The sequence below is a fragment of the Strix uralensis genome, chromosome 5 (genome assembly GCF_047716275.1).
Source record: "Strix uralensis isolate ZFMK-TIS-50842 chromosome 5, bStrUra1, whole genome shotgun sequence".
Lineage (NCBI taxonomy): Eukaryota > Metazoa > Chordata > Aves > Strigiformes > Strigidae > Strix > Strix uralensis.
Genome location: NC_133976.1, coordinates 18,908,398 through 18,920,522, shown reverse-complemented (window position 1 = coordinate 18,920,522; position 12,125 = coordinate 18,908,398). Strand labels below are relative to the sequence as shown.

Below are 12,125 nucleotides of genomic sequence, written 5' to 3'. Positions count from 1 at the left end.
ACATGCAAGCCTACAGTATGCCGTATCACAACTTATAATTGGGCCCAGAGAACCTGATGCATGTGGAAGAAAAACAACCAAGCCCAGTTCTCAAATCTCTGCAGATCTAGCAGTTGGGAGAAAAAGTCTCTACACATATATCAAATTAATTTGTCTGAGAAGTTACTGGCAAACCGTGATTCACACAGCTGTACTTGTCAGACTTAGTAACAGAAAAGCACTTCAGAAAGTGGCAAGACAAACAGTAGGGCCAATTCACCTGACCTTAGATAAGAAAAATAAGAAAGCAAAACTGAAAAATATAGAAAACTAATATTGGGACTCTATGCCAACATGGAACATTAAATTCTAAAAGAAGCTCTCAGGAAGGAAATGGACATCAGCTATTACAAGCAGTGAGAGGAAAGGCAGTGAGAGACATTGAGAATGGGATCTAATAAGGTAATGTAGGAAATATTTTCTTGAGTTCTACAAATTTGATCTTTGTTGGAGACAAAAAACCCTGTAAATTTCAGGGAATTAATTAAAAAATGAGATGGGTAGGTGCTTCATTTTATTTTGCATCTGTGCTTATATTAAAATATAAAGAGGAAAAGATTCCTTTCACTCTGTGAAATTGAGGATTCTAAAGGACATCCCTTTCCTCTATATAGAGATGAATTATCTGAGAAAACATTAGGCAATGGTCCTTAGTATTACATATGCTCAATACGATGTCAGTCTTATGAAGTCACTGTAGTATTTGTGCCAAAGAATATACTGCTTTACTTATATTGCCATCAAATGTCAAAATGGAAAAAGATAAGCATTAAGCTGTTTCATAGGAATTGATTTTGAAATGCCACCAACTCAAGTATTATAAACTGTTTTTAAACTAATTCCTTGGAATTGTATCTGAAATACCTCAAACACATTTATAGTAATTACAAGTGGCAGTTCATGCAAACTATCATCCTAGGAGTTCACAGCAGGACTTTACAGAACTCTGCAAAAGAATGGGAAAGGGAGCCCATATAACACCATAAACTGTTAAAAAGTCTCTTTGATAAGGCATTCTAAGAAGATTATATTAGAAAATAACTACATTTATAGACAGCATTAAGGTAGAGATCCGTAGTTATACAGGCAGCACAACCAGATTTGGCCAGCTGTTAGACAAAGAATGTCCATGAAGATATATACCATGGAAAAAGGTGAAAAGCAGCAATATACTCCTTGAACAAAAACATATTGATAAAAGAATGAGGTATAGAAGGCAACAAATCTCTCCAGATGAAAAGGACTGTAACAATAGCACTTACACTGAAGAACATAGAACTGGAGGAACCTCTCAGGTCATAAAGCCCAATATCCTACCAAAAATAACCACATAACAAACTTTTTTCATACATAGCTTTTATTTTCCAGGTAAGGGAGAAGGAAGGGCAGGAGGAGTTGAGGGGGTGGCACTTTAATGATCAGTGCAATTCGTATCTGCTCTCATATTCAAGGCAAGCATTTCTAGTCTTCTTCACCCCTGCAGCTTCATATGTATGTACACATTGTTCACCTTCAAACCTTTTCTTAACCTAAATTAGTAGTAGATGAAGGGGATTCAAATGTTTTAATCACACTATAAAAGGTTGCACTGTACAAATGTGTTTAATATTGTTTTGTATAGTAGAGGCTTAAAAAATGAGAAAAAGAATGGTAAAGCTGATAACCTTTGGTACAGTCATCTAAAATTCACCTAGTTTCCAACTTTTTGGGGAAAGACAGTATTTCTAGAGTGCCCAGAGTGTGAAAATACAGGCAATGAAACTGGAAATTTTACAGTAAGAGAAAACACATTGCAAAATTGTTCAGGATACAAGCTGTTTGCAAAGATGTCTTCAGAAGATCCCAGTAATTTATGCCAACGACATCCCTCAATTTGTACAAATCCTTCGCTGCAGTAGTTCAATATCTTGACCTACAGTCTTAATGAATCTGTGTAACAAGCCTATTTTTCTACATTTTTTCCTCCCTACATAAATACTGAAGTTACTTGGCATTAAACATTTAAATATTAAGCGTGGGCCTTGAAAATAAAATAAGAAACATTCTAAAGATGCTGTAATGAAGGACTGAGTTAATGTGATAACATATATGTTAAGATCTTAGCAAATTGTCTAATCTGCTTTATAGTCAACAAGTACTTCTGCAGCACAATTTACCTCAAACTATAACATGTATCTAAAACAGGTCACGTGAACTGCACTGTAAAAAAGTCTTGTTTCCACTGACTTTAAAAAAGGCATTATGGTAAATATAGATGACTGTACTGCAGAAATCTAAAGTAAGCAAAGACCAGTTCTGTTCAGATGGAATTGAGATATTTGCAGCCATTTCTTTTAACCCATCAGGATCTGAGTTCCAGAACATATATGTCTGGTTTTTTCTAGCTGGAGCTGATAACTTAAAATGAAAACACCTGTGAAAATTCTTTAAAAGAATATCTTAAAAGAACCATTATTCTAGGTATTAGGATATACAAAGACACGTTAGGTCAAATGTCTTATAGCAGTTAATTTCAGGGAAATTACTACCTTTAAGTAACATTCCGTGAGAACAATTTTAAAAGCCCCTCAGTTTTATTTTAAATATTGATGTGTTTTCTACTGAGCTTGTATATACACAAACACATATATACCCTCATCTTAAAATAAATGTTCAATAAAGCACTACTGACAGTGCACAATGAAAAAGCTCTGGAACACCTTTCTGATAGTTTTCAATAAAATGATCTTGAAGATTAACTCAGATTATTATATTAGTTCAATTCAGAAAAGAATTTTATATTTTTATGATTAAAGCCTATATACAGAACTACGTTGGAATTCATTCACTATACAAAAATAATAGAAAGAGTCACATTTCTTTTAGGTTGCACAGAAGAAAAGTGTCTATTGAAGGTCTAACTAAATATATCTGGTTAAAAAAAATGAGAAACCAGTGAACCCTTTCAATAACACCAGAGAGTGCTATCAGTAACAGGTAACCTCTCACAGTATCTGTTATACTTGTAGTTAGTTTAATTTAAAGCAAGTGAACAAAAATCATAGAATGGTTTGGGTTGGAAGCAAACTTAAAGATCATCTAGTTCCAAACCCCCTGCCACTAGACCAGGTTGCTCAAAGCCCCATCCAACCTAGCCTTGAACACTTCCAGGGAGGGGGCATCCACCACTTTTCCAGGCAACCTGTGCCAGTGTCTCACCACCCTCACCATAAAAAATTTATTTCTTATGTCCAATCTGAATCTATCCTCTTTCAGTTTAAAACTATTGCTCCTTGTCCTGTCACTACAGGCCTTGGTAAAACGTCTCTCTCCATCTTTCTTATACACCCCCTTCATATACTGAAAGCTTGCAATAAGGTCTCCCTGGAGCCTTCTCTTCCGCAGGCTGAACAATCCCAACTCTCTCAGCCTTTCTTCACAGGAGAGGTATTCCAGCCCTCTGATAAGTTTTGTGGACCTCCTCTGGATCTGCCAGAAGAAGTGCAAGAAGTCACTGTTCCCACAGAATTTCAACATTCCTGCTTGCAATTGAACCATTTAATGAAAAGCACAAGAGCTTAGCTTATACCCACTTTATCATCTGGCTAAACTGTTCTGCCAAACTTTGCACTGTTGTGCAATGGAAAAATTAAGGGATACTGACAGCTGAGAGTATTGAAAACGATACAGGCATTTGGGATTAACAGTATCTCATACTGTCAGCATATCATCTCTTAGAACACATTTACCAACATCAGAGTTCTAAGATAATCAGGAAAAAAAAAATAGTTCTGAGAGCAAAGGTAAAAGCCACAATAAATTAAACTATGATTAACAAGAACACAATAAGAATTCTCTTTTACTTTTTGATTGACTTCAGGAACCAACATCTTTTTTCATATGTAGTAATTGCTCATTTCTGTAAGAATTAAGGACCTGTCTGTCAGATGATGCAGCTTTGTCAGTTAACAGAACCAGCAGGTTCTACCGCTGTGCTTGAGTACAGTCAGTCACTACAATTCTTCTCTACAACGGATGAAAAATCAGGAATCAGTCCAACCAACATCACTTGCAATTTGAAACGTTACCAATCTCCTAGGCATTCTGCTCTGGGCTTTTATTCAGTTTTTGGTACAGAAAATACAAACAGAGCACATCTGTTAACAATGTTCTGGAATTAATCTCCACACAGAAAAAAAAAAAAAAACAGAGATAGTCTCAGTTCTGGACCTTCAAAACACCAAACTGAACAATGGGGTCATAGCTCAAATTGCTACTCTCACTTACAGGCAAAGACAGAAGGAAGCTTTATTTTGCCAGGGATGTGATCCTAAAAATATCGTAAGAACTTGCCCTGTTAAAACACTCTCCTGTTGGAAGAACAGGAGATCCCAGTGGTGGAGGGTTCTTAAAGACAAGGGTCAGCTGAAAGTATGTGTTAACCCACGCTGCAAGAGAATGAGGCAGAGAACGTTAAAACTGGAAATACGTCATACCTACCTACAGCCGTGAAGGGAATTGTAACCACAGGAAAAATAGTAGATAGAGGTGTCTCTAGATATAATTCATGTTTTCTCCAACAGCAGCATACCGTTTGGCAAAATAAATAACATTTTCTTCTAGAGAAGTAACTTCCTTATTGCTGTACTGGGCCACAGGCACTTAAAAGAAGTGCTAGGAGACCCAAAACCAGGGATGATATTGACTAACTTGCTGTTACTCAGGAAGGAACCAAAGGGGCTGTTGCACAGAGACTCCTTTGAAAAACAAGTCAGTTATACAGGTAGACAAGATAATTTCCTGTTATCTGAGAGCAATCAAGTGTTTGAAGAAAGGTGTCCAAAGAAACAGTCCATCCAAAGATCAAAACAAGACACAAGCCACAAAGTCTTTAGATCATCACATGAATGCAAAACCCTCTACCATTATACTTGTGATTCCTGTACTGTAGCCAAAGTCCATTTATTGGAAAACATGCACAAAATCTTTGAAATAAACCTCTACACCAAAAATATTCGAGAACATAGTCTAAATATGGTTCATATATTTTCAAATAGTCACCGCATAACATTTTCCTATTTGCAGGGCTAACATAAAAGCATATCCATGAAAAGATGACTTCCTAAAACATCTATGATAAGCAATTTTGCCAGCCATCTGTGCAAAAATCAGTGTAACTTCCCTTTAAACAGAGAAAAAAACCTAAACAAATCCCCAGCCCAAGAGCAGAACACACCTGGTCAAATGTAAGCCTAAGCATAAAAACATTCTGGTTTGAATTTACCAACAAAGAATATACAGAGCAGGAAGATTGTGGTTAATCAATGCTATCTAGATTTGCCCATATATTTGACACTTCTGTACATAGTTCCACATCCAAGCGCATTATTGACATCATTCAAGGCATAACTTTAATAAACATTGTTTGGCATGCTAGATGCTGAAGTAGCTGTTGATGTGTTGGGGTTTTTTTCACATAATAGCTTTATGGTTAGAGCACTCACTAAGAAAGCACTAGATTATGTCTGAAAACTGGGAGATTTCATACCCCCAGCTTCTAGCAGAGAAGAATGAGTGGGGAAATACCCACTCATAAGGCTAATCTCAGTGAAGGACTTACTACTACTTCTTCAATGGAGTCACTAAGCAAAGCCTGAAAGATTAATGGGACCCCAGTAAAAGATGATACAATCTAGCCCATGTTTACACACTTAGGGCCAGAGCAGTGGGGCTTTACTCCATGCTCCCAGTACCATTTTCACAGTATGTGGTAAGAGCACAGAACATTGCATAAACAGAGAAAAAAAAAAAAAAAAAAGCAAGTCAAAGAGGTCTCAATCTCTCTGCTATCAACCCTGTCAAAAGACATGGAATACTCCTCTGCCACGTATTTAATTGAAAATAACAATTTATTTCCAGATCCCCCTCCCTACCTGTTTCCCATTATATTCATCTATATCAGTGGTTATACTTGCAATGGAAGTAAGAGTTACCAGAATTCAAATACATTTGAGAAATTATAAATAGTGCTTACTTGCCTTAGAAGGGTGGAATTCAACATCAAAAGCAGTAAGAAGCCATTTGTTATGTTGATGTCAACATCTCCTATGAAATACATCATCTGGACAGACTACAACGCAACTGGCGAGACAATCTCAATGTCAGTTTGGTACTCACATTGGCAGGTAGTATGTTATAGAGGCCATAAAGTTCAAAGCACTGGTTTTAATTCAGAAAATGAACATTCTTAAAAAGCAGTATCTGGGATGGTCTATAAAGAAACAAAATTTTAATATCTTGCTTTTCTTATTTAATGCTATAAAAGCATTATTTTTTCATTGCTATACACAAACTAAACTGAAAAAATTTTGAATACTGACAGTTACTCTATTTGTCACATTCTCTGTGCAGAGTTTGGGAAAGATACAAACACAGTAATTCTTGCAGGAAACATAATAAAATTACAGATCTGTTGGACAGATTAAAAAAAAAAAAATCTGTCTTCTTCGTTTGTAAAAGACAGAGAAAGTGATCTGAATGATATAGGATCAGTAACAGGAGCTGTAGGCCTTCATTCAGAGGTGACTTGTTTGCATCCAACATAAATCAGCAGTGACCATTTATCATCTAGCAGCTGTTCAGTAGCCTGTGCATGATGATATGGTAGCTCCTGTTGGAGAGGTGTCCAGGTGACAGTCACAGCTAATTGCCATCCCTTGGCAGTCTCAAATAGCTTAAGGGAACAATAAGACCTAGGGATCATAGTAGACTGTGTCTTCTAGAGAGAAAGCACTTCCAGAACAGGGCAATGAAAAGGTATTTCTCAAATGAGCAGTGTCCACCCAATGTGTAACAACAGGATCTCAATTTAAGGTCAGGTCAATACAATATTTTTCATTGGAATTATCTGCATTTTGCATGGTACCATGCCAAATCTTTAAGACACTTTTTTATTTATGCTAAGGGCTTGATGTTCTGCTCAACAAATTCCACAGATTTAAATGGTAGACTGCAGAATCAGTCATTTAATATAACCTATTAATATTTTATCATTACAATCTTCTTATTTTGTATTCCGCAAGCAAAATAAATAATTATTTAGGAGAACACTTCTTTCCACATCTTATTACTGTGAAAGAACTTGTACTTACAATGCAGAACTGTAGACTTATGGGAAATATTTTGTATTTTAGAGTTTTAGATTCTTTTTTCCTAGTTCTATCACCATTTAGTCAGCATAAATACTGGGCTTCAAACTGCTCTCTTCCATACATAATATTTAAAAAAAGAAGGTGAACTTCCCAAGTACCATTCAGTTTCAGTGGTTCCTTTCAAGAAACCTATTTGCTTGCCCTTAGAAGTATTACCTTATCAGAACAGTAAAACCTATAACACCACAGGGGTCTAATGTTCTATTCCTTATGCTCACAAAACAGTATAAAATAAGGAAAGTCAAAAGCTCATAACAGCCACAACCTTGCTAAAGCTGAATCATATGTTGTTTAAAAAGTCACCATTTACATATAAAAAGCACCTCAGTATTTACACCAAAGCCAACTGAATAAATGCACTAAAAAAAATTCTGAATCAAAAACATGTTATTTAGATTCCTTATGTAGCATGCAGCTGTGATACCACAGAAAATTTCCTTAATTTGACCAAACTTTCTAACATGGAAAAATGCAAATCCCAGTTATGAAGGAGAAAAAAACTCTGTACTTCTCTCTGGTCTACTACTGTTCATTAAACAAGTATGCAGAATGCATGTCCGGGATCCAAAAATGTCACAACTCCTCTAATTCTGAATTGCCATTGAAGGTGGTCACCCTTAACCAGGACAGCCTTCTGAGACTGTTTTTATATTTACTGATGCTTCTGTTAAGTAACCTAACTCCTTGGTGGTAACACCAAGGACCACAAACAGCCTGTTTCTACTACTTTATTTTTGCCTTCTGTTGAGAACCTACCAAATCAGACCATTTTTCTTCAGTTGGAGAATATTACATTATATTTATCACTATAGCAACTAACCTAATTGATTTGATGCAGGTTTCTCTTCCACCATAGGATGGAGCCACTATCCCTAAGTATAATCTAAACATTTAAGAAAGAAAAAATGATCAGTTTATCATTTTACCACGTCAAAGAGAACATAATTGGGCTTCAGAAATTACAGTATAAATGAAAGTCTAATGGACTGTACATATACATCCAGAACACACTTCATAAATATGCTTATCTCTCAAGTGGACTCAGAGGATGGTGTTCACTGGTTGCTCCCAGTAATAGGGATGACTATAGCACAACAAATACATTCCCAGAAACAAAGATTCACAAAGTAATTAAGGGAAGAGGAAGCCACATTCATATAATTGATTCAGGAATAAGCTTTGCCAGACTAACAGATTAAAAATTAAAATAAGCAAGGTAGATCAAAAGTTTTATTTATAGTGCTATAAAAAAATGGAAAAAAAGAAAAGTTCTGATTATTTTTTTTTTTTTGGAGCTGCAGGGTGTGATGTAAATGTAGTAAAATGATGCAGAGACAATCAGATACGAGGTTCCTGTAATAACTTCAATAATATAATTACCTCTATTGTTTATTACATAAATATGTTGGGTATCAGAGATTTAAGTTGGTGTGCTTCCATATACCTGAATATAAGGTGTGTGGAAAAATACAGAACACCTTACATTGCCAAGTTCTTTGCTTTTACTTCCTAAGAAATATGGCAAGGCTGTTATTCTTAAAACATAACTAAGTCATTCCCCACCACCACCCCCAGTTATGTTTTTCTTCAAAAAAATAAAGCATCAGATGAGAAAAAGGCTGAATAAACCCTAGATGATTTTTGAAGAATTCATAAAGTACTACTTTACCTAGAAATAGCTTCACATTTTTTCCCTTAAACATCTTCACCCTTCCACAGAGCAAAAACATTTTTTACAATTTTTCAAATACTACCGCTAGAGAAAAATATTCATGGTACTTCATTAACATTTGGAATTGCAGCTGTCAAATCAGTGAAACATTACATAAATGGTGGAGTATTTTGACACTGCATATTTTAAGCTGCATGGTGCTTTTCAGCGCCATAGGTAATGAAGAGCGTACTACATGTTTGAGGAACACCATCTACACTGGCTGAGAGAACTAATTAGAAACTGGTCATTTAAGTACACCAGAAATTGCCTTCATATTATTGGCAAACATTTGCATTGTTCAGCATCAGTAAACAATGCGAAAAATAAATAATTAACAATACACAACAATTCAAATGAACAACTTTATTCCTTAGAACAGAACACTGTCAAACCTCTCACTGTTGAATACAAGTAATTTTTAAGGTGTCAGAGTTTACAGTTAACTCTTTCTGAGGCTATGCTGACATATATAATGTATCTGCCCAGAACAATCGTACCTTCTCATAAAAAGCCTGGGACCATCCAGACATTTCTAGCACAAACTTAAGAAATTATTTCCTATTACTGAATTCCTTTTACACTTGAACTATTTATCCTGTAATATATATTTACTGAGTCACTTATCTCCCAGTATGCACATAAATTCTTTTAAATCTCAGTACGTTATTTAGTGTACCCTTTAAATTAGCATATTGAATATGGCATTAGGCACAAAATGAAATTATTTAAAAGTGTGTCCTATTTGATACGATTTTTTATGAGAAGTGTAATGCAAAGTGTGCTTAATTACAAAATATGTTATTCTTTTGGGAATAAGCCTCTTTCACTGTTGTCAGTACGAAGAGTCCCTGTAACATGCAAAAAAAAAAAAGTGAATTAAAGGTTCTCTTAGCCAATTACAATCTTGTTTCAGAAAAAAAAAAAAAAAACACAAAAATGGAGAATATAATACAGTTGGGAGGGAACTGAACAGAGGGTTAAGAAATGCAGCTGGCATGCTCCTGAAAACCAGAATCTATTTCCTATTCACCATAACCTACACCTATTAGAGCTCAACAAGACAAGCCTAGTGCAAAGTCTTTTATGCTAAAGCTAATGAAAGGAATACGCACTATGGGTAAATTACAGACCACATTCAGCTCAGGTTGTGAAAATACAGTGTAGATGCATTTTGGCAAAGTTGTGCAGGTCCCTCCTGATAAATTACATATTTTTTTTATTATTGCATAGAAACTGCTTTTTCTATTATCTTTGAAAGGTTCCCACTCTGGTACTATGGACTAACTTGCAATCCACAGAAGTATGGGCATTAACTGTATTTACATTACATAACTGCTTGAAAATTACTCTTGCCGAGAGCAAAAAAAATTAACAAGAAAAAATAAAGACCTTTAAAAGTATTAATAGTCTAGGCACTTGATTATTACAGATACCTTATCTGCAACTCAGTGTGATTAATGGACAATCTGCCGAGCCTGAAAAAGAATATACAAAACTCTACCGATAACCTGTGATGCAGCTCTAAAACTGATAGCATGGGCTTATTAAACTGCTGAGGATATGCTAAGGAAGTGCCGGGGTTTGTTCCAATGCAATTTCACAGTCAGAGAATCACATATGATCCCGGTGATGTTAAGACATCTGTCACTTGACTAAGTATGTGCTTCCTAAAGGAATGAACATAAGCAAAATAGCTCCTGTTCATGGAAGGTGGATGGGGGTAGAAGAGTGTGTACATGGAGGGAGCAGTCTGGGAGAAAACTGGTAACGTCTGATAATAAACAGTGAACAGTGGATCACGGTTACTACCACTAAAAAGTTTGTTCCTAAAACCCAAAGGATGTTTCTGCTTGGACTGGAAATGGCACATCTACAACCTAAGGACATCTCATGCTCCCTAGAAGCAGCAGTATTAAAGTGTCGGTCTACCGGCTTTACCATGGGGGTATGGGGGGAGATGGCGTCGAGATGGCAAGTCTAAGGCACAGTAGTTATGCCTGCCAGCTTCTGAGCTTGGCTTTTGACAGAAGCGTTACCTCAGATGGGAAGGGCGTGGGTTTACACCCAGCAAAAGCACCAGGAGAAACATGTACTTACTGCAGTAAGCGATTAGGAGACTAGCCAGGATCATGATAGCCCAGAAAGTTGAGGACATGCTTGGCAAGGCGTTGGCATCTTTCCTACTGCTTCTCCTGGGAGATGGAGCCATTGAAGCCACTTCCCCGGTGGGGGGGAAAGTCAGACAGTTTCACCAGCCAGCTCTCCCCTTGACTGATGGCCTTTCTCCACGTGTAATCCTCAAGGAAGGCATCTTCCAACGACCCCGCGGTTCGTCAGCAGCAACATGGTCCTGTTGCGGGAATCATCTTCCAGCCAGAAAGCCAAGGCGACTCTAAAGCCCGCAGGACTTCGGCGCAGTGCCCGCAGCCAGCTTTCCTCCCGTTACTGTGCTGAGATTCACCAGCGCGGTGGGTTTTACTGGGACTCGGATGCCTGGTGTGGTGCCGAGCTGTGAAGGTGTCCCACGAAGGAGCCTCTTCTTACTTCTTTTTTCCTTTCCCTTGTTTAATCTGCAGGAGTCGTCCCTTGCTGTCCCTTCCCCTGCCTCCTCCCCCTCCCCGGGCGGCAGACCGGCCTCCGCAGGCTGGGGCCCAGGCCGAGGCGGTGCTGGCGCGGGGAGGCCTCCCCCGCCGGCCGCCGCCGCTCTAGGGCGACCCCCGCTCAGGCCGCCGCCGCCCGCCCGCCCAGGGCAGCATGGCCGCGGGGGCAGCGGGCACGGAGCGGCGAGGGCACCCCGGCGGCCACCGCCGCCCGCCCGCGGGGGAGGGCTCCGCCAGGCAGCTCCGCGGGCCGAGGGCGATCCGCGCCCGAGCCCGACACCCGCGGAGGAGCGGGCGGCGGCGGTGGTGGTGCCCGCCAACGGCTGCGGGGGGCGGCGGAGACGGACAGCCCAGCCCGCCGGGCGGAGAGGCGCCCCGTGCCCCGCGGCGAGTCCAGCCTGATCTCCCCTCCCGGCCGGTCCTGCGGGCTCGACGGGGCGGAGGCGCGAAGGGCAGCCGGGTCCGCGGCGGGCGGGACACTCGACGAGGCGGGTCGGCGGCGGCGGGTCTCCTCCTCTCCGCGCACCGCCAGCCCGGCTCTCAGGCTCTGCTGCCCGAGCGGCGCCGGCCCTTCAAGTAAAA

The 12,125-nt window shown here is 39.0% G+C and overlaps 1 protein-coding gene across 5 annotated transcripts in view; it reads right to left on the bottom strand.

Moving 5' to 3' along the window:
* The window catches only part of TAFA5 (TAFA chemokine like family member 5), a 458,203-nt gene extending 446,517 nt beyond the window's left edge, over positions 1–11,686 (bottom strand). For 4 of the 5 annotated variants that reach the window (XR_012629139.1, XR_012629140.1, XR_012629141.1 and 1 more), the window contains exon 1: positions 11,041–11,686. Coding sequence is in view for 1 of the 5 variants with exons in the window: in XM_074870054.1 (XP_074726155.1) it covers positions 11,041–11,152 (112 nt within the window). In the remaining 4 variants the exon portion in view is untranslated. The remainder of the gene's footprint in view (positions 1–11,040) is intronic. The other variant, XR_012629142.1, reaches the window with a different exon arrangement.
* Positions 11,687–12,125: the final 439 nt, after the last annotated feature.